The sequence below is a fragment of the Crocodylus siamensis genome, chromosome 11, assembly GCF_052110815.1.
Source record: "Crocodylus siamensis isolate JL-2025a chromosome 11, ASM5211081v1, whole genome shotgun sequence".
In the NCBI taxonomy this organism is placed as follows: domain Eukaryota; kingdom Metazoa; phylum Chordata; order Crocodylia; family Crocodylidae; genus Crocodylus; species Crocodylus siamensis.
The window spans coordinates 24,193,618-24,216,565 of record NC_143405.1 but is presented as its reverse complement, the minus strand read 5'-3'; the positions used below and the strand labels follow the sequence as shown (position 1 = coordinate 24,216,565).

General features: G+C 49.8%; 2 protein-coding genes across 2 annotated transcripts in view; both read right to left on the bottom strand.

Moving 5' to 3' along the window:
* Positions 1-12,273, bottom strand: part of HYAL2 (hyaluronidase 2) — a 61,131-nt gene extending 48,858 nt beyond the window's left edge. The window contains exon 1 of the mRNA XM_090022887.1: positions 12,158-12,273. The gene's annotated coding sequence lies outside the window, so the exon portion shown is untranslated. The remainder of the gene's footprint in view (positions 1-12,157) is intronic.
* Positions 5,670-22,102, bottom strand: TUSC2 (tumor suppressor 2, mitochondrial calcium regulator). The gene is made up of 3 exons (XM_090022889.1): positions 21,752-22,102; positions 12,158-12,278; positions 5,670-9,862 (listed from the first exon to the last, which is right to left on the bottom strand). Exons 1-3 carry the CDS (start codon positions 21,895-21,897, stop codon positions 9,797-9,799), a joined length of 333 nt encoding a protein of 110 aa, XP_089879015.1. The 5' UTR covers positions 21,898-22,102; the 3' UTR covers positions 5,670-9,796.
* Positions 22,103-22,948: the final 846 nt, after the last annotated feature.

The following is a 22,948-nucleotide window of genomic DNA, read 5'->3' as shown; positions in this document are numbered from 1 at the left end:
AAACTGGGGGACTGTGGTGTTGACACCTACACAGTCAAATAGGTCGCCACTGGCTGGAGGGCCGTACCCAGGGAGTGGTGGTGGACAGGTCATTTTCAACCTGGAGGGATGTGGGCAGTGGGGTCCCCCGGGGCTCGGTCCTCGGGCCTGCACTGTTCAACATCTTCATCAGTGACTTGGACGAGGGGGTAAAAAGCACCCTGTTCAAATGTGCTGATGACACTAAGATGTGGGGGGACGTAGGCACTCTAGAAGGGCGGAATAGGCTGCAAACGGACCTAGACAGGTTACAGGGGTGGGCAGATGAAAACAGGATGGGATTCAGCACTGACAAGTGCAAGGTGATGCACCTGAGGAGGAAGAACCAGCACCATACCTACAGGCTGGGGAACTCCCTTCTCATCAGTGCAGAGGCAGAAAGGGATCTTGGAGTCATCATTGACACCAAGATGAACGTGGGCCGACAGTGTGGGGATGCAGTCAGGAAGGCCAACCGCACCTTGTCATTCATCCACAGATGCATCTCGAGCAGGTCCAAGGAGGTGATCCTCTCCCCCTATGCAGCACTGGTCAGGCCGCAGCTGGAGTACTGCATCCAGTTCTGGGCACCGCACTTCAGGAGGGATGTGGACAACATGGAGAGGGTCCAGAGGAGGCCACTCACATGATCAGGGGGCAGGAGGGCAGGCCCTACGAGGAGAGGCTACAGGACCTGAACCTGTTCAGCCTCCACAAGAGAAGGCTGAGTGGGGATCTAGTGGCCTGTTACAAACTAGTCAGAGGGGACCAGCAGGTACTGGGGGAGTCCCTGTTCCCCTGAGCACTGCCAGGAGCGACTAGAAATAACAGTCACAAGCTGGCAGAAGGGAGATTCAGATTAGACATCAGGAGGCGCTACTTCACTGTCAGGGTGGCTAGGATCTGGAACCAACTTCCAAGCGAAGTGGTGCTGGCTCCTACCCTGGGGGTCTTTAAGACAAGGCTAGACAATCACCTTGCTGGGGTCGTTTGACCCCAGTACTCTTTCCTGCCATGGCAGGGGGTTGGACTTGATGATCTGCTCAGGTCCCTTCTGACCCTACTAACTATGAAACTATACAAATCCCACCCACCTAGAGTGGATAGATGGGCCAGGAGCTCAGCTGCACAGATTTACGTAGGATTTACCACCACTGAAGTTGTGAGTCTTACTTGTTTCAGAAGGAATCATACCAGAACAGTACTGAATATTATTCCCAAGGTGGTGTTATACGAACTCCAACACTGCAGCTCAGCTGGCTAAGCTCTGCCCTGTACCTGCTGCTGCACAATTTTTCCCTTGAAGCTCTATTGCTATAGGAACTCCTCACAACAGCACCTAGGCACAGCTTACTCCTCCTGCCTCTCCCATCCCTTCCCCACTATGCATCTTCAGGCTGCACCATAGCTCCTTCAAGCTCTGCCCAGGCTGCTAGGCATAGCTCAAGGGTGGCACCTATGCCATCTGAATGACACCTCAGCCTGCTGATGGGCCAGTGCAGCTCTTTGGTCTCAGGACAGGGGCTCTGTCCTAGTGCCAATATGGTGGAAAGGATAATATGCTTGAGTTCAGGTGTTAAACAGAGCTGCCTTTGCAGCCATGCTTGGCTGGTAACCAGAAATCTCATGAGAGTTTGTGAAAAGCCAAAGAATGTCAGCATCCCCGCCAACGTATCCCTTCCCTTCGATGAGAGTGCTCAGTGTCCAGGGCTGTAAACAACAGCTCAGATTGCTTACAGAGGTGCCCAAAATTTTCCATCAAGAGCCACAGGCATTAAACATGGAGACTGCAGCTTCCTTCATCTTTAAAAGAGGAGTTTGAGTAACAGGTCCCTTTGGTCACAACTGAAAACCAGGATTTATAGCCTTGTGTGGTAGAGAGTTAAGCTGCACAGTTCCACACGTAGAGCGTAGGAGCTACAGAGCACACACTAAAACTTCCTGGACTTGCCTGTGCACATGGTCACTACACCAATATCATCTTACTCTTCTCAAGCTACAAGGACTTCAGATTTATAACAGATCATTTCTAGTCTCGACTTTTCTCTTACTGAAGTCCTCTCAAGATGGGTCTAACAAGAACAGAGTAATTGGCCCTTAACTGGCAGGCTGACTTCAGCATGAAAAACTTCTGTCAGCTGTTCTCAGGGCATTTAAGTGTGCTCCATAAAGGAAAATGTACATAGTCTGAATATCATAGCTCTTCCCTATGCAACTACACTTTCATAACACCCTACACGAAACTAGTAGTTGTTATCAGAGAAAATAAGTTAGAAAAAACATGAGCGTCTAATGTAAGCACTATCATCCCACTTCCTGTTCTCATTAGCTGCTTCCAAGCAATTTCAGTTTTCCTCTCCCAGTCCAGACCTTAACCAGAAGCAGTGTCAGGATATACTGCTTCCAGCAACTGCCACTTTCCACAGCTGGTTGCATGTCATTGGCCCAAACCTGTTGACAAGATTTTTGTGGTGTCAATCACTCCCATTAAAGCTTTCATCAAATGGCTCGCTTTCATCAAATGGCTCGCATGTACTAAGGAAATGATGAAAACTGTGGTACATCAGGAAAACATTAAAAAGTATACGAGTGAAAGGGCAGGGGAAGGAAGCAGGATGCTGAACAGAAAGTGATAGAATGTCTGTTTCAACATACAGTGAAACGTGGAACATCGGCCACCCTCATTGGGCAACATCCTGGAACACGATCACAACAGTTTTAAGACTTATTAGACCACCAGCTTCCAACACGTAATTGATTCGTCAGTCCCTGGAGTGATCAAGGAGTGCGTATAAATTTATGTTCTAATCCCTCTGACAAAGCAACACGAGGAACAGGAATACTCAGTGTTAACCTCTTTAACAGTGTGATTCCACTTACAAGTTTTGCTACTTATGCCCATATTAAATAAAAGCAGCAACAAACCCTAGCTATAGATTTACTGGTCTAAGAATGCTTACAGCAGTTTCGGAAGCAGAATAAAATACACCAGTATCGCTGTGTCCACACTAGGATTTTCTCATACAGCCATAGCAGCAAACAAACAAAAGAACAAACCAAAACTACTCCCTAGCAATATTTTACTGGTAAAACTTTGTGCAGAGCAGCCCTTAAGGAAGAAGCTACTTGTTAGAGTGAATTTCAACATAGGACACAGCATTGCATAGGTCAAAATGGCCCACATGTGACAAACTTGAAATCACAAGCTAAATGTACACGCACTGTTCAAATGCCACCCTAACACACTATTTTCAAATACACAGGAAGAAAAAATTCTTACTAACAAACACCCAAATATAACTGCATGTCACTATCAGGATTAATTAACGTTTCAAATAGTCCTTTCCTATCCAGGACAGCTTCCACACAGAAGTGCATGGAAACTTATGCCTCCTCGTTCTCCTGTGTACAAAAACTGCTCTTTCAGAGAGAAAGAAAACACAAATGCACACGGTGATACTTAACTTCTGAGGGTAAAAAAGAGAAACCTTTCCTAAGAGACAGAAGCAATTCCCTTACTCCTAATTCGACAGAAGTCAAGAAGTAGGGGTACACAGCCTGATGTTAAGTTTGACATAGGGATGCAAAAAACTATGCCTCTTTCAGTTAAGATTGTTTATAGTGTCATACAAAAATGTCACAAAAAACCCTTAAAATCTCCACATATTTAAGTGCATCAAACTACACAGAAAACTTTACACAATCAATCGCTTGAGTTACTATAGATTTGCTTTTTGCCAATGATGATGGCAGATGACTATTTCAACACTAATTTTGTCCTAAGCATGAGTGCGAGATTGTGATCTCGCAAATGCATAAATGAGAGATCACCTCAAAGTCTTAACAGTCCACCCTTGAGTTTAATGGTCAGAGTGCTCAGTATTTGAAAATTATTTCACCAAAACTACTTTAAATTCTAACAGGTGCATGGGAAGGAGGAGGGAAAAAGAATGTGTGATCCCAAATCATACTTGCAGATGGTTCTATTGAAGTGTCAGCATATAGACAGGCATAACAACTGCACTGATATCAAAGTATAGGGACATACAATTGTATCAATATGAAAAAAATAAGCTGTTAGGATGCAACTATTACATCCCCAAGATTCTGTTGAGACACAAGCATAACAAAACCTGCTTTCATTCAGGGCCAAAGGTAGGGTGATTTAGCTAACTTGTGCTGCCTCTGGGATCATGCAGACAACAGCTGCAACCTAACAGCTTGTGCAAACTCCACAGCAGCAGCTCTCCTTTCCCTTTTAAAGCAACTATAGTGTACATCTGTCCATTCTCCCAGAGGAGGGACTGCAATTAAGACTTCTGACTATGATACACCCATGGGGCTCCCTGTGGGCCTGAACCAAAGCCAGACCTAGCAGTAGCAGTACCACTCCCCCCACCCCCTCCCAAATGGGGCTCTGTAACTGGGAATTTAATAGCAACCCCACCTCCAAATACCATTCCTTTAGGAGCCCGGCTGGCTGAATGAAATGACCCACAGGCTGGATCTTTCACACCCCCAAACAATGTCAGGAGTAGCCTGTTTGCAGCTCTTGCTATACCGGTCCTTGCAAGTTGACTACCAAGTCAAGAGTTTGTTCATTTGCTTCTCAACTACTTGCAAGACAACCAATACCGTAGGTCCTCAAGATCATGTCCAAGACCACAATGTCAACAATCTTACCCATGCCACATGCCTAGGTTTCATCATCTAGAAACCACCTAAGGTAAACTGTTCATATATGCCGAGCACCACAAATTGCCCACTAACAGGGTGAGGCGTCAGCTTAGCATGCAGCGGACATGTCAATTGGTTTAGGGGAAAAGGATACACACTGAGAGCTTGGCAGACTGCCTGCGTCATGGAGGTCAACCCCTGCAATTGTAGGGAACCAGGCCTTATCCCATTCATAAACTGATTAAGTTCTACCCTGCCACTATTTTGAGTTCTTGCCCAAATTCCTGCTACTGAAGGTTAACTTAATTGCTTATAGCCAGAAGCCTTCTCACCTCCCATCAAGATTTATTCACAGCCAGTGCGTGACCATTGTTCTACTGCCAGCCTCATTCTTGAGCTCTTCTCCCTTGCTGCTGTTCTCCCCCATTCACAGGCCCTGGAGAGCCTGAAGAGCAGCTGCACTTTGGTTCCTGAATTTTCTGCTTGTCAGTGGAGAATGCTTGGGTAATTGGTGGGGATCCATTGTGTTAATCTCACACAGATGTCATGGATTGACTCTTACACTACTAGGGCCATTCTATTCCCAAACCCATTTTCAGAACTTAGCTCAGTGGCGTTCCCTCACAGCCGGAACATATTGGTACAGACACTCCCCTGCAGAAGTATCAGTGCAGATCCTGAATTGGGTATAAGCACAGAGAATGCACTCAGCCAAGTCTGATGTCTGAACACCTCTCCAAAGTCAGACAGAACACCAGCCAGGGCAGGGCAGTACAGCACCTTAAAGATTAACTTGTTCAGAAAGACATAAGTTTTTGTAGGCAACAACAGTACTTTGTCAGACTATTTTTGCTGAAGTATGATGGAAAGAAAGAAGGAATCAGGTAATGACCTTGAGCAGAGCAGTATGGCTGTTACAAACTTAACATATCCAGGTGCTAATCCACCCTCCATAAATAACACAGGCCTTGAACTGTTGGGCTCTACAAATAATTTTATTTAAATTTAACAAAATTAGACAGATGCACTCAGAGGCAGAAGAAAGACCATAAATATTGTACATTTTTTTTAAAATCAGGGATCCTATCCATATGCTACAGGAGTAGAACGTGTAGTGTTGGTGAATACAGTTCTTCTACACATCCACACTTGAAAGCACAAAGTTGCACAGAAATACATTGTAAAAAAATGAAAGGAAACAGATTTTTTTGCTTGCTCCAACAGTATAGTGGACACAGATACTATTTACAGTCACCTTCACATTTTATGCACCCCTTCAACAGTTTCCAGGGGTTCTTCCCCTGCCCCATTTACTTCCATTCAAGAGGACTGGAGCCTACCCATGAGGAAATGAGGTTGGGGGAAGAGAAGGAGTGAGGTTATAGAAACCAAGCAGGTTGATTGCACAGCTTCAAGCCCAGTGGGCTAGCCAGCCAAGAGAGGAGTCAGAACAGCTACATGCAGCCCCAGGGAGCCTGCTACCTGAGAGAGAAGTTAGGCTGACTGAAACCTTTCATGGGGCAGACCCCTGCTGGATTGCACTGGGTGGGTGAGGAGGTTCCTCTACAGCACATGCAAGATCATTTAAAACAAGGGTGACAATAGTAATGGAAGAGTGTGCTTCACTGATAAAGGACACTGTCCCAGCTCTCTGCTCAGAAGCTGCCTGGCAAACCACACAGCTAAACCCTTTGGGGCTCTGCATGACAACTTGATTGTAGTAACAGTGTTTGCCCCACTCCCCTATCCTTTGCACAAGGTGCGTTTCAGGCCTGGCATAGAGAGGGTGTGAGCTGTCTGTCAAGACCACTACCCACTCTACTATAGGGAGTCGGATCATATTCCCAAGGTGAAGCTGTGCAGCAAGCACCATAGTGGCCTTTGAAATAGTCAGGATTTTGCTGTCAAAGCCTTGCTGCAAGTTCCTCTAGATGATTATGATCCTTCTGCATGGTATTGCTTGCTGCTATGTAATGCATCAGTGTAGGATTTCACTGCTTTCACCTAGCAGCAGGCAAGTACTAGGATGTGGAGAAACATATGCTTTCCCTGCTCAGACTGTCATCCAACCTCTAGTCCTGCTCCCTTCCTTCTACACCAGTAGGAAGTTCCCTGGCTTTTCTGCAATGTCAGGTCTTCCCTGGGAGAACTAGCTCAATTAGCCAACTCACTTGTCTCTAACAAACTCTTCACATGGAGGTTTTTCCAATTAGTGCCCTGTCCACTGCCCTTGGCAATGCACTATTCAAAGCAAAAATCTAATCTCGCTGTTCATAACTTGTCTAGTACAAGGACAAAGAGCTGCTACTGCAAACAGTAGCACAATATGAGGATCCACCAGTATGGTTGGATCCACAGAGTGGCCAAAAGTTTCTTCACTAGGGGATCTTGGGGGCAATAAGATGCTTGTAGTCAGGCCTCATTGCAACAAAAGCCATCTCTGCTCCCACATACTCTTCTTCATACTTCCCTGTGGCAGATTACACCCAACCTAAGTCAAACTGATTCACGGGGGGTGGGAGGATGCATGATCTCTCCTATAGCCTATAACCGCTATTAAGAAGAGCTGGCTCACAGCACAAGCTATTCCCCCCTGCGGTAACATGGAGAGAAGCTAAAGTGTGGCTTTTCACAACTGAACCTAGCCATAGTGGAACAAGGACTAGGAGCAGACTCAGCCTCATCTCCTCCTTACTGGAGGCAGGACCTCCAGGTTGGTTCCATCTTCCAAACAGTGCCAAAGACAAGCCTTTTCTAAGGAGGTCTGTTAGCTCTGATCTTAGCTAAACCCAAATAGCCTGCAAAAAAATGACTGGAAAGAACAAGGAACACCTCAGTGGGATACCTTTAAAGACTGACTTGTCCAAACAAATGAGAAAGGGTGCGCTGTCACACAAGCTCTGGCCAGGAAGCCAGTTGCCACTCACAGCCGAAGATACATGGTGGTGATGGAGGCAGTACCATAAACCAGAGCTATGACCAAACTTGTCACTGGAGTGCAAATGGGACAACCAGAACAGAGTAGGAGATTATGGGGAGATGGTAACACAGAGCCCCAAGTTAACAATACTACTATCAGCTACCAGTACCTATTATCATGGCACACAGCCCTTACAGCTCTTCAGGGGCAGAGATGGACACATCCAAAACAGACACGCTGATATTGCTGGTGACTTTGTACCAGCTGATTAAATGAAAATCGAGGTAGCAAATGTCTGAAGTGTTCAGAAAGTAAATGACAAACTCTAGAAAGAGAATTGAGATGTCTAACAAGCCAAGTGCTGCAGAAATGAGTCTCGATCCAGTTCTTAAAGCTTCATAAAGTTCTGAGGGATACGTCCCCAACCTTCCAGCTTGTGCATAGCAAATGTACCCATTCTCCTGGAACCCAAAGTGGGAAAAGCGGCACCTAGTGTTTGGGATGGGTAATGCAGGTCATGCCTTCATTTCTGGCTCAGCAGCAGTCAGCTCAGTCCTGAAGGAAGCAAGGATGAAATGGCAAATGCAGAAATGCAACATTTGGTGCTGTCAATACGATTCCAACTGATAAAAGGCCTCCCCCCCGCCCTGCATAAGCCAGGAGTTTGTATATCAAATAGGTGGAGAAAAAAAGTTGGACCTTCCAAAGGAGAAGGGAAACCCTTCTATTAAAGTGCACTGCATTCCTTCTTGTCCCCAAAATGAGAAACTGGGCAATGGGCACAGTGGAGGAGTGAGGTTTTTATATGTTCAGGGAGATGTCCAAGGCAGCAGGAGACAAACTCCAACTGATTGTATTAGAAGGCAAGGATGGAAAGGGGCTGACTTCCATTGGCTTGGCTCCACCATACGCAGACAGTTGGGGCATGCTGTCAATGCTGTAGTAAAATTACAGGTGAACTTTACCTGGAACCATGTTTCAAGGGGGACTGTGGCCCAAGGGCAAGCCAGGCCTACTACAAAATGTCATGCCCCAGAGCCTGCCCTCTCTCACACTGCAAATTCAACAGGGAGAGGGGAGGAGGAAGAGAAGAGAAGAATGGCGCGCAGTGGGAACACAGCCTGCTCCCTTTAAGGCAAACATGCTCATGGATGCAAATCTTGGGGAATTCCAATCTGCAAAGCCATCTGCATTTGCACAGACTGCCTGCCCACACATGGAACTCTGAACACCGCTGATGACAAAAGCACCTAGGACTTGGGCTGCAAAGATGCAAACATTTGATCGACTGGGTCTGCCACAGCACCAGCACTGGCCAATGGGGCTCCTTGGAGCAGCCTGCTTGCCCATCTGAGCTGGCATTCCTAGGACCATCAGAAAGGGTCCTAGGGGACTAATGCTGCATTCTTGGGAACGTAAAATGGTTCCACACTCATGGAGAGGCTGTATATAAGGAGACCACGGTTTACAGCACTAGAAGCTGGCCTCCCCCAATCCCAAGAGGAGCACACTACCCTGTTTCAATGGGATTTGAGATTGGCACCCCTCAGACTGCTTCACTTCCCTTCTGTTTGCAGGTCCAGTTAGGGATACATTGCAGAACACCCCTGCAAGGCAGAACTGCAGCACTGGTTATTTAACTACTACCATTCAGGTGCAGGGCAGTAGTGGCCCCAGTCACTGCTACCACACACACAGAACAAGTTACCTGACCTCAACTCTACCTGGGGCAGGTACCTGAGAAGCAGGGGTTTTATTTGGTGAGAGGTACAGGCTGACGCTCCCTATTAAGCCTCAACCACAGCATCTTGCCAGCAGTTCCACATACCCATCCATACATTGGCTACAGGCTACAAAAGGTATTTTAATCTTCTGACTCTGTTAAGTGAGTTCTTAAGCAGGTGGTTAAATGAGGTCACCTGTCTCATGTAACAAGTCCTGCTGCAAAGGCATCCCTAGCCAATTCTATTCCAGAGAGCTATCCGATTCCATACCGCCCCATCTGCTTCTCCTCCACAACACAAGAGAAGCTTCAAAGTCAACAGTTTGTGTGTCTGTGCTTACAGACCATTGTTCTTCAAGGACACAACGCAGCCTTGAGTGGTTGCACTAGGTACAGGAAGGCTGGGCAGGTGGGGTGCATTGACAGCACACAGCAACAGCTCGTGTTTCCCCCGCAGCTCAGACCTCGCAGATGATAACAGGAAAGTCCACATGAATACGAGGATGCTCCAGTTTCACTATACCCTGAAATGAGAGCCAAGGAGGGTGGTGAGGAGACAACACTGGCACAGAGCAGAGCTGTCATGACAGCATGTTAAGGAAAGGGCCAGAAAACAAAGGATCCATGCTCTACAAGCCACTCCAAATAGAACAGCACAATAAGTTTATTATGTTACCAGCCTAGCTACTAGAGGACAATAGTCCATAAAGCTATTATAACTGACCTGCCTGCTGGCACTCAGAAGTACCAAGCAGGCAGTGGAGACTCCAGCTGCCCCTAGAATCCCTGCAAGTCAGATTAAGGTGCTCCTAGGATGCTGAGCACAATAGGCCTGTGTTCTGACACAGATTTAGAAGACGGACAACTCTGAAAGCCACCATGTGACATCTTTAATTCACCAGCACTGAGGCACTTAAGCAAGCACTCCCCTGGTTCCCCCAAGTAACTCCGAAGAAGGAAAGGATCAATACATGGGGAACAGCAACTTTCTAGTCCAAAGGGGTATCGTGAATGTGAGCAGCATCTATACCAACTGAAACAAAACTCAGAGCCTCATGCATTTAACAAGCTGTGATGCAAATAGCATCCCATTTCAAATATATGGGAAAGCTTAGCAGTTATAGGTTCCAGAGGCAAAGGATTAGAGGGAAGCATGTTAGCAGGGCTCTGTGCTCACACACTGGACAGGCCAGAAACATGGTATAGCTTTGTTTTTTTCCCTCCTTGAACATGTCAGTAACAGTTGCATTACCCTCTGGGCTTATATTTCTTCACATGCAACACGGAGATGCTGCTTCTTTGAGTACAATATTTTAGTGTAAGTTTGCAAAGCTTTTTGAGGCCCAGAAGTATAAGGCAACGAAGAAAGGTGAACATCTATTGTAAGCATCTGCAAATCTTGAAGAGGCAGTTTTACTGTTAGGAAAAGTACTTGCATTTTCTGGAAAATGGCCACCATTTTTTCTGGAGTGTAATATAAAGCTCAATAGCTCAGGAAAAGTGAGAGGGAACTTGCTTTCCACAACTCATTTGCCTTCTGCTCTAGAAATGCCAGAAATCGGGTAACTACTAAGTAGCAAGTGTGATGTATGAGCTTCTGATATATCATTAAAATCTGGACTGAGACCCTAGTCACTCTTCAGTTCATTTCACTCTGGCCACTGAAAAGCTGTCAACAGTACCAACCCACTCACCGGTCTAGTGTGTGCACTTCTGCACAGGCTTGCACATGAAGTCTGCTCTACCCCAACATCGACTTCAATACAAACCTCAATGTAAACCCCGGAAACCTTCTCCAGGTTACTTATGTATTTGGAAATAAGTTATTATTCTTTATTTAGGACCTCCACCCTTCTTGCTCATTTCCAGCTGACTCTCTGGCCTGATTTTAGGGGGATGATTTGTTGAGATTATACACCTCTGAGCACTAAAGGCAAGAGATTAGTAGTCCTGTATTTTTAGATCAACACTAAGTGTGAACTCTGTGAAAGCTGGAGGGCAGAAAGGCAAATAACATTAAAACCCGACCAACACTGGTTTCAGGAAACTGAGAAGTCTTGACCTGCATCTGCCTTCTAACAAGCTTCCAACAGCTCACTTAGCTGGTCCTGCATCTGCCTCAGACATCCTGAAGGCAGGAAGCAACTTGCCTCCATGAAGCCGCATATACATCCAGCTGCTTCCAGCAGCTCTGCACAGCTCCACTCAGCAGAAAGTACGGGAGCATCTACCCACACCTTCAAGCAGCAGCAAAAGCCTTACCCTGCTCAGAGGTGCAGCTGCAGAGAGGGTCATGCCAGTACAGTGCAGCTATGGGTGCAAATATGTTTTTTTGCCAGCAAAAGCTCTACCAACAAAGCCCTGTAGTGCAGGCCAGGCTCAAGCCATAGAGGGTGCAGCGCCAAACCTGCGCCATCTAGTGGCCCCTTAACAGACTCCAGTGCCAGAAGTTCACTGGGGTTTGATGCCCTGGGAACTAACATTTTTAGGTCAGTTGTTTCCCTCCCCTCACCCTCTCTGACTGAAGTTCACAGAGTGCTCCCCATTCAATCTTACCATTTTTGTTACAGAATAAGAAGGCCTGAACACTCATTCTTTCCTTGGGGTGCAGTTAAGCAGAAAGACACCAGGCAAGAGGTTAGAGTACTGTTGTAAACAATCATCCATTAGGCGTGCACAGTTTCAACTGCAGTGACCTACCCCTGGACTTCCACCTGAGGAGCATCATACTACACTGACACCGGCAACCTGGGTCTCTTGGTGAGCTAATATACTACCAGCCAAGCCTCAGGGGAGCTCTTTCTCCCCAAATGTGTTACCTGAGGTATAAGGTTTTTGTGGATTCTTTTCAGCTTGGCACGCTTCCTTCCATTCTTGGTGACGATTGTTTCCTCATAGAATTCATGGGCGAGATCCCCATCCTCGTCATAGTACATGGAACTACAAAGAAGTGAAGAGAACAGCATGAGGGAACAGGATGAACATCAGCTAGGGCTGCCATTGACAATCCCTGCTCAGTCTCACACACTTTGGAGGAAAAACAGGAGTGAGCTAGTCTGTATCAACCCTTGAAGAGTTAACTCACATACAGTGCAGCACCTCATGGCACTGGGAATGGGCCAGGGAACTTGACTGCTGACAAAACACCCTCCCCCCACCAACAACAGCTTAGCACCAAATTGAGTGAGGTAAGGCAGGGGCTCAACATAGCTCTAAGCAACCACTAAGGCAATCAGTGTTAAATCTTCACACTGCACTCAGATTTCAATGGAAAAATCAATAGCTGCTGTGCAAGGTTGCATGGACAATGAAGAGTTTAAGGACTGCATAATCCCAGAGGTGGCATTTCCCTCTGTCACAGATCACAGAATCATAGAAAATGAGGGATGAAAGGGACCTCAGGAGGTCATCTAATCCAACACCTGCTCAAAGCAGGACCAGCCCTAACTAGATCATCTGACCCAAGGCTTTGTCTAGCTGAGTCTTAAAAACCTCCAAGGATGGAGATTCCACAACCTCTCTAGGTAACCTGTTCCTGTGCTTTTCTAACCTTAGTGAGAAAGTTTTTACTAATATGTAACCCAAACTTCCCTTGCTGTGACTTGAAATTATTGCTCCCTGTTCTGTCATCTGCCACCACTGAGAACAGTCCAGCTCCATTCTCTTTGGAACCGCCCTGCAGGTAGTTGAAGGCTGCTATTAAATCCCCTCTCAGTCTTCTCTTCTCCACACTTAATAAGCCCAGTTCCCCCAGCTCTCTTCATAACTCGTGTGTGCCAGCCCCCTAACCGTTTTCATTAGGGGTGCACAGATAAAGATTTTTTTTGATGATTATTAGACAGCCATATCGGCCAGTACTGATTCAATAGCCAATATGCACAGCCCAGCAGCACGGAGAGCAATGTCTGGCTGGTAAGTCTGTGGGGAGGAAGGGGCATGGGGGGGCAGATCAGGGCCCCCGTGGTGAAGGACAGACTGGGGCAGGGGCAGGCACTGCCCAGCAAGGACAGGGCATGGGATGGAGCCATGGGAGGCTTGCCCAAGGGGCATGGGGCAGTGGAGGAGGCTCCCTAGGGGAGAGGTACAGGGGGAGGGGGGAGAATGTGCCCCCTGGATTTGTGCACAGGGCAAGGATGGGGCCAGGGGCTGTATCAGCTTCTTTGCAGCAAGGGGGCTGGGCCAGGGCTGCCCTTGAAGTGGGTGAGGACAGTGCTGGGAGGTGGTTACAGGGTGGGCTGCAGCCATCCCAAAACTCACCCCTGCACCCCTGGCCCCAAGCCCACACATGCCCCCCATGCATCCACTGAGGGTGTGCACAGCAGCAAGAGCAGCCCTCCTCCTCACCTCTCCTCCCCCCACCCCACAGACAAGCTGCTTGCAGCTCCACCTCACCTGGGCGGCCCCTGCCCCACTCCCTCCATCATCATGGGGGCCCTCTAGCTGCACTCCCCCTGCCCCCATGCCCCTTCCCCACCTGCTCCACCCCCGACCTGCTGGCCAGATGCTACTCGCCAAACTGCGTGGCTGTGTGCATTATCAGTGACTTTATTAGCCACACTGAACAAAAAAAAGCTGATTGCTGATAACACTAATTTTCCTTTTACTGGCGTTGATAAGATATGGACTGATATATCGGTGCACCTCTAATTTTTGTTGCCCTCCACTGGTTTCTGTCCAATTTGTCTACAACATTTCTGTAGCAGGGAGCCCAAAACTGGACACAGTACTCCAGATGTGGCCACACCAGTGCTAAACAGAGAGAAATAATCACTTCCCTAGATCTTCTGGTAACACTCCTACAAATGCAGCCCAGTATGCCATTAGCCTTCTATTCAGCTTACTGTCCACTGAATACAGGTCCTTGGTCCTAGTCAGGGACAAGATGCAGAGAAATTCTTCTCCTACCTCCAAACCAAAAAATTAAAAAAAATATTCTAAATAGATTTCATAGACATTAGGGCTGGAAGGGACCTTGGAAGATCATCGAGTACAGCCCCCTGCCCAAAGGGCAGGAAGTCAGCTGGGTCATGGGATCCCAGCAAGATAAGCATCCAATTTACTCTTGAAGGTGTTCAATGTAGGTGCTTGAACCACCTCCGATGGCAGGCTGTTCCAGACGTTGGGGGCTCGGACAGTAAAGAAATTCTTCCTTATGTCCAGCCTGAAACGGTCTTGTAGTAATTTATAACTGTTCGACCTCGTGATCCCTTGGGGTGCTCTGGTGAACAAACGTTTCCCCAGATACTGATGGTCACCCCTGATAAACTTATAGATGGCCATCAGATCACCCCTGAGCCTGTGCTCTTCCAGGCTAAAGAGTCCCATGGCTCTCAGCCTGTCATCATAAAGTCCGTTTTCCAAACCTCTGATCATGCACGTGGTTCTTCTATGGTCGCTTTACTAGCCGCAGCATCGCATTGCAGGCTCATGTTCATCTTGTGGTCAATGATGACCCCCAAGTCTCTTTCTTCCGTAGCTGAGCCTATAAGGATGCTGCAGGTTTTTCTTCCCAAGGTGGAGAACCTTGCATTTTTCAGTGTTAAACACCATCAGGTTCTCATCTGCCCATTTGCTGAGCCTGTCCAGGTCAGCCTGGATCACCCTCCTGTCTTCTGGTATGGATGCTTTGCCCCAAAGTTTGCCTCCTGAGCTTGTCAAAGTCAGCTCTCCTGAAGTCAAGAACTTCCACGTTGCTGACTGACTTGCCAGCTTTACGGCGGATGGTGAAGGTGATCAGCTCGCGGTCGCTGTCACCCAGCTTCCCATTGATCACTAGGTCGCCGATTAGGTCATCCCCTGTAGCCAGTACCAGGTCGAGCAGCACTTTACCTCTCACTGGCCCATAGATTTCTTGAGTCAGGTAGAGGTCACGCACGCACGAGAGGAAGCTTTGCACTCACTTGGATTTTGCTGAGTGATCCTCCAACGAAATGTCTGGGTAACTGAAGTCACCCATGACATCCATGGTCCTGGAGCGTCCTCAGCCAGTTCCCGGGCGAACTCCTGGCCAAGCTCTTGACTTTGGGTGGGAGGTTTCATAGTTTCTAGGGTCGGAAGGGACCTGAGCAGATTGAGTCCAACCCCCTGCCATGGCAGGAAAGAGTATTGGGGTCAAATCACCCCAGCAAGGTGTACATCTAGCCTCCTTTTAAAGACCCCCCGGGTAGGAGCCAGCACCACTTCTCTTGGAATTTGGTTCCAGGTCCTAGCCACCCTGACAGTGAAGTAGCGCCTCCTGATATCTAGCCTGAATCTACCTTCCGCCAGCTTGTGACCGTTATTCCTGGTTTCTCCTGGCGGTGCTTGGGGGAACAGGGACTTCCCCAATGCTTGCTGGTCCCCCCAACTAGTTTGTAACAGGCCACTAGATCCCCCCTCAGCCTTCTCTTGTGAAGGCTGAACAGGTTCAGGTCCCGTAACCTCTCCTCATTGGGCCTGCCCTCCTGCCCCCGATCATTCGAGTGGCCCTCCTCTGGACCCTCTCCATGTTGTCCACATCCCTCCTGAAGTGTGGCGCCCAGAACTGAACGCAGCACTCCAGCTGTGGCCTGACCAGTGTTGCAAAGAGGGGGAGGATCACCTCTTTGGACCTGCTTGAGATGCATGACAAGGTACGGTTGGCCTTCCTGACTGCATCCCCACACTGCCGGCTCATGTTCATCCTGGCATCAGTGACGACTCCAAGATCCTTCTCTGCCTCTGTATTGACAAGAAGGGAGTTCCCCAACCTGTAGGTATGGTGCCAGATGTTCCTCCCCAGGTGCATCACTTTGCACTTGTCAGTGTTGAATCCCATCCTATTCTCATCCGCCCACTCCTGTAACCTGTCTAGGTCCAATTGCAGCCTATTCCTTCCTTTTAGTGTGCCCACTTCCCCCCACATCTTAGTGTCATCAGCAAATTTGAACAAGGTGCTTTTTACCCCCTTGTCCAAGTCACTGATGAAGATGTTGAACACTGTGGGCCCGAGGACCGAGCCCTGGGGGACCCCACTGCCCACATCCCTCCAGGTCAAAAATGACCCATCCACCACCACTCTCTGGGGACCCAATTGACTGTGTGGGTGTTGACACCACAGTCCCCCAGTTTCTTAATGAGAATGGGGTGAGAGATAGTGTCGAAGGCCTTCCAAAAGTCCAGGAAGACTATGTCCACTGCTACCCCTGCATCTAAGGATTTGGTAATCTGGTCACAGAAGGCCACCAGGTTGGTCTGACAGGACCTGCCACTAATGAACCTGTGTTGGTTGCCCCTAAGCATAAGCTCCCCTGCTTGCCCCTCGTGGACATGTGCCAGGAGAATTCTCTCAAAAAGCTTGCCCAGGATCGAGGTAAGACTAACTGGTCTATAGCTTCCCGGGTCCTCCTTCCTCCCTTTTTTGAAGATGGGAACCACATTGGCCCTCTTCCAGTCCTCTGGCACCACATCAGAGCACCATGAGTGCTTGTACAGCCATGCCAGGGGTCCCGCAATGACCTCAGCTAACTCCCTTAGTACTTGGGGGTGGAGATCACCTGGACCAGCTGATTTGAATACATCCAGTCCTTCCAGAAGTTCCCTGACTAGTTCCTCACTAAACTTTGCCCTAGGTGCGCCTCTTCTGGGACCTGAGGGGGATTCAGCAGGGGGTGACTGTTCCGGTCCCTGCTTAGGAAAATGGAGGCAAAGAAATCGTTAAATATGTTGGCTTTGTTGTCTGGTGTGACAACCAAATTTCCTAGTGTGTCCTGCAGGGGCCCCACATTACCCGGCACCTTCTTTTTGCCCCCTGTATATTTAAAAAAGGACTTCTTCTTGTCCTTGATCTGGGAAGCTCTGTAGTAGACTCCCACCGTTGTGTCCCCTGTGCCATGTTCCCCACGGATTTTAACCCAGAGGGTCTCCAGTTGTCCACACTGGTCGCCAACATCAGCTTGCAGGGACGTGTAGCTTTCCTTAACATAGAGAGCTATACCCCCACCCCTTTTATCTACACGATCCCTCCTGTACAGGGTATAGCCATCTATATCCATGGTCCAACCACAGGTAGAGTCCCACCAGGTTTCTGTTAGCCCTATGACGTAATAATTATTTGCATTAAGCAGGAGAGCAAACTCCTCCTGTTTATTCCCCAAGCTCCTGGCATTTGCGTACAGGCAAGCATGTGTCTCCTTGGAGGCTCTTGCCTTGCCCACAGATTATACCAGGGCTGGGGCAGGGGTGGGCTCTCTTACGAGCCTTGGCCTCCTGGCTTTGCAAGTGTTGCTCAGCGGGCCAGCAGTGGCGGTAGTCCCCCGGTCCCTCAGTGGGCTTAGTTTAAAGCCCGGTGGAGCAGGTCAGCCAGTCTGGCTGAGAAGAGCCTCCTCCCCAGGGGAGAGAGGTAGAGGCCATCTCTTCCCAGCAGCTCGCTGCCTCTCTCACCAAAGAGTGGGCTGTGGTCATGGAAGCCAAAGCCTTCCTGATGACACCAGCGCCGCAGTCTTTGGTTCACTATGTAGCTCCTCCTCTCCCTCCTCAGCCCATACCCAGAGACTGGGAGGATCGAAGAGAACACCACCTGTGCTCCCAGACCCTTTAGCTCCGCTCCCAAATCCCTGTAGCACCTCATGACCTGGCTGGAAGCGCTCCAAGCAGTGTCACTGGAGCCCACATGAGTAAGGAGCATGGGATAGTGGTCTGTGGGCTGCAGAAGCTTAGGGATCCTCTCTGCAATGTCCCAGATGCGGGCCCCTGGGAAGTAGCAGACTTCCTGGGCTAAGGGGTTGGGGCAGCAGATTACCACCTCATTCCCCCTCAGGATGGAGTCTCCCACAACAAACACTTTACGTTTTGTCTTCGGGAGAGTGGGGACGGTAGCTGCACTTGAGACTGTGCTGCCTGCGGGAGCTGGCAACTCAGCAGCAAGAGGTATGTACCTGTTGCTAAACTCCGACGGGGCAGGGGCCTTGGTGCGGCAGGCCTTAGGGCCCTTGACCACATTGGTCCATGCCCCTGACTGGACATAGTGAGATGTCCCGGAGTCTTCCTTTGTCCTGGAGGGAGACCATAGTCTACCCTCCAGCTCCCGGGGGAGAAGGGCCTGGCAGCAGGAGTCTGTCTACCCTAGGGGGCTCGCAGGCCAGGCCTCGGGTCCTCCCACTCGCCTTCCTGCACAAACTCTGTGCTAACTCACGCGTCAGCAGACAAGCGCGCCTGTTTGCGCAGCCTGTTCACGTCGCTCCCTGGGGGGCTGGGCGAAGTAGGGGCCCCGGCGGGGCCCTACCCAGCCTGGCTCCACTGAAGGAAAGTACAAGTTTTATGAGACACTTAAGGACAAAGTTAAAATAAATCTAAAATGCAAAAAGTACAGACAAGCAGAAGATAGTATTATGCAGAGTTCAAGGGAAAAAAAAGAAAGTGGTGAATGATTACACAGAAATGAAGAAACACAAGATTGCCAGAAACAAAGGAACTGCTAGAGAATGAAAGAAAGAGAAGAAAAGAACATAACCCTAGACTATGTCCACAAGAGTCTTAAGGGAGCACTGCTGATGGAAAATAACTATCTGCCTTTATGTATATTTTAGGGGACTGAATGCATTTTTAAATGTTAAACCTGTTATTTGATAAGTTGCATTCACTAATAAATACAGCTAAAAAAAGATGAAGAGAAGCTTGTACTCCTGCTGCCATCAAGCACAGAGGCCAATGTTTGTTCCTGACTTACTCCACAGTTAAAGCAAGTCATTAAGAAGCAACACATGCTACCCAGTCAAACATGGCAAATGGAGTCAGATACCTCTCAAGGCTAGAATGCCCATCAAGACAGTTTTACCCATGGAGTACAAGCTAAGGCAGGGGTTGGCAATGTTTTTGGGCAGAGTGCCAAAACACCCACAACCTTGACTTGAAAGACATTAGCGTGCCACAGGCAGATGGTAAGGGAGTCACGAGGGGCCCCATCTTTGTTGTGGCAGCACAGCCCCAGCTTCTTCCCTGCCATCTGCCCCAAGGTGCACGTGCCAAGCAAAATGCCTTCCTGTGCCATGCTCTGGCATGTAAGCTGGGGATTGCTGCGAGGTGAGCAAAGGACTTTACAACACAAAGGAGCATAGGGCCATATGCAACTTCCAAAGCAGTTCTCCTATTTACTGCTAAAGAGCCAGTCAGAGGAAAGAGTACTTAGGTAAAACATGAACCATCTGCTACAAAGCCCTATTAATGGGGGCCTTGCAGTTCAAAAACATTCTCTAAGTCACTAGACCAGTGGGAACCCTGTAACCTTCCAAGTGCCACTTCCAACCTTTTCCCTGATCTGATGACACACTGCTTTCTGCTCCCTGCCCAATCTGCCACTGTGCTGCATGTCTCCTCCCCAGTCTTCCCTGTACCAAATACACAGATACTGCCTGACCCATCAGTGGAACTTGTGCTGTAGTTTGGGCACCCCTGCACTAGACTATGGATAGTTCAGACCTGGCCTGGAGGGACTCTCTCTTCTGGAGATATTGGAGTTATTCTGACTTGGCTCCATAGCTAGGTAATAATGCAGATGATATGGAACAACTGAGGGACACTGATGGGGCTTTTGTGATGTAAATGTGCGTTCTGCCAGGATCCAAAGAGAAATTACCAACTCATTTTACAGTTATCACAAATTTGTCAGATGGTAATCTGCAAATTACTGCTGATGCAATGCATCTAGAACCACAGATGTCCAGGTAACAGTAGTACCTTTAGTTCAGAGTATACCTCTGAACTGGAGATAAAAGCCTCTGCAAACCATAAATCTACTTCCACAGTGCAAGTGTAAACACCATACTCTTTTTCTATGGGACTGAGCCAAATTTTGCTTCATAGCATTAGGAGTACATCAGTTGATAACACACAAACACCAGAGCTCTATGCACAAGTAGAATCCCTCACGCCTGCAGAAGTGAGGAAGGGCACTTTTTATCCCAAAGCTTGTCTAATACCTCCTCTACACCAGAGCTGGTGCAATAAAAGATATCACCAGACACAGTCCCTACTGCTCAGAAGTTCCCTAGACCATCATAGCTAAACCAACACTCCAACCTTGCTTAGATCTGTAATAACTTCAAGGAGACCTACAGCACCAGTACCTACTATTCAATGCCACCAACTGCTACTACAACCATACACTGAACTTATGATACAAAAGCTAAATGTTGTTGCCCCTAAAACAAGAAGTAAGATAAGTGTAACACTGCACCAGGCTCAGCAGGAGGTATGAGTCCATCATACTGCAACTAAGAAGTCAAATCTGCCATGCACCAGAGCTAAGATTAAGAGTTTCTTGTAACAGTTAGCGCGGTGGTAGGCATGCCTAACATCAGCATAAACAAACTCTCTCCATACAGCCTCATTTCAGAAGAGAAGCCACATGTGAACAAAGCTTAACTGCACATTTCTTGGTACCTATGGAGAGACCTGGTTTACCGGCTTCTGCTGATGCAAGTGGAACCCAGGGGCAACATGTAGGGGGTGCACGTGAACCACCTACAAAAAGGTGCCACTGACACTGTTGGTGGCACCTGTGGGCAGTTGCCACTCGCTACCCTGCCACAGACACCGCTGGCAGTGTCTGCAATACCTGCTACCCGTTGCTGATGGTGGCTGGTCACCAACCCTTGGTTGGTGCTCGCCACCCCGCCCACTCCACCACCAACAGTGCCGGCAGCATTTGCAGGAACTCCCCCACGCTCCTACTGCCACATTCCCGCCGCTGCTGTGCTCCCCCAGCCGCAGCTGGCACACGTTGCTTATCGTGGCACCTCATGTAACTTAAGCCTGGCTCGGGGACACAAAACAAGGGAGAAGCAAGTGATTCGGGCTTGGCAGAACAGAGGGGCATGGAGACAGTACCTCAGTCAGACCACCAGACATTGTGCCTCCCAGCAAACTGGGCAGCTCCCCTGCAGCCACCTATGCCAGTTGGTTCAAGTGTACCCAGGCTGCTTGCAAGGGAGTGCCCACCAGTGCCAACTACAACCTGGGGAACAAGGCACAAGCTGAGGACCCTGACAAGCTGCAAAGCACCCAGCTTTACCAGCAGGGAAACAGCGCCATCCTACAGGAAGAGGCCTGGTGGAGGTGGCTCAGTTCAACCCAGTCAGCATGACACTAGCATGAGATGCAGCTCCTCTTCCAGGAATCACTGACGCACAGGAACCAGGGGAGTCCGAGGCACCTGCTCCACGGAGGGGAGCAGGACGCTTTGACAGAGAAGCCGCATCTTCCCCACCGAGAGCCGCAAACGGCTCCAGCCGGGAGGACCCGCAGGGGCTGCAGGGCCCCAACGGGGGCGCTCATCCCCCGCGCGGCCCCCCCCGCACCACGACCTTGACACTGCGGCGAGCTCGGGCCAGCCCCACTCCCTCCGGGCCCGCCGCGCCGCGGGCCCCGCTCCGGCACCGCCCGAACCCCGCGCTTACCCGCGGCGCGTGAAGACGAAGGGGGTGGCGGCGCGCGGCCCCCGCGCCCGGGCTAGGGCCTGCTGCCCGCCGGGGCCTTCTGCGCCGCCTGCCGCGGCCGGGGCGAAGGGCCAGAGGCCGCGGGACTTGGAGCCGCTGGCGCCCATGCTCGGGGCGGGCCCGGCGCGGGGAGGGGCGCTAGGCGCCGGCGGGAGCCCGGCAACAGCGACCGCCCCCGGCCCGCACCGCCCCACACGCCACTTCCGGCCCCGCCCCGCTCACTTCCGCCGCCCGCGCCGTAGCCTCGTCACGTGATGTGTGGAGAGGGGAGGGGAGGGGGACCTTGGGCCAAGTGCTCGGGGGCAGCGACAAAGTGGGGTGTCCGGAACCGCGCGGGGATGGGCTAGGGCCGGCCGCCCTCCCACGTGACAGGAAGCGGGGCTCCAGCAAAAGGCTGTGGATGTGGCTGCGACTACGGCTGCGCGGGGGCGGGATAGCCCTCAAGCCCCGCCGGTAGCTGACGTCAGAGCCTTAGGATCCAGTGGCGAGCCGTGCACGGCGCTGCCGGCCTGGGCAGCTCCCGCGGGAGAGGATGCGCTGTCGGGCTCTGAGGCAGTCCCTGGCCCTAGGGTGCAGCTGCGCGGCAGGTGGGGCTGGTTCGCCCAGCAGACTCCTTGTCCAGGGCTGTGAAAGGACCATCCTCGGCCCTGTGCGAGCATCTCCCAGCTGCTCCCGAAAGGAGCTGACACAGGAGGCCTCAAATGCCTCTACACAAATGCTCGTAGTATGGGCAATAAGGAGAAACTCACCCTCCTGCTGGCTGACACCAGCCTGGACATAGTGGGGATTACGGAAACGTGGTGGGATGAAACGCATGATTGGGCGGTCAATGTCAAGGGCTATAGGCTGTACAGGAGGGACAGGATAGGAAAGAGGGGTGGGGGCGTGGCGCTCTATTAAGGAGGAATACACATCCTCGTTAATTAGCAAGGAGCCAAGGGAGGGGCTCTCTGAAGTGCTTTGGGTTAGAGTACAAGGCAGTCAAGGGGAAAGGGACTTAATGGTGGGAGTCTACTACAGACCTCCCAACCAGGAGAAGAGCTTGACCAGGAATTCTTGGGTCAGCTCACAGAGGTAGTGAAGGCTAAGGATGTGGTTGTCATGGGGGACCTGAATTTCCTGGACATCTGCTGGGAAGAGCAGTCAGCCAGGTCTAAC

Excerpts from the sequence above, each read along its gene's own strand:
- TUSC2 (XM_090022889.1), bottom strand. The coding sequence starts at position 21,897 with ATGGGCGCCAGCGGCTCCAAGTCCCGCGGCCTCTGGCCCTTCGCCCCG. Across the intron at positions 12,279-21,751 it reads TTCGTCTTCACGCGCCGCGG|TTCCATGTACTATGACGAGG; the intron begins GTAAGCGCGGGG and ends ACTTCTTTGTAG. Across the intron at positions 9,863-12,157 it reads ACAAAAACCTTATACCTCAG|GGTATAGTGAAACTGGAGCA; the intron begins GTAACACATTTG and ends CTCTCATTTCAG.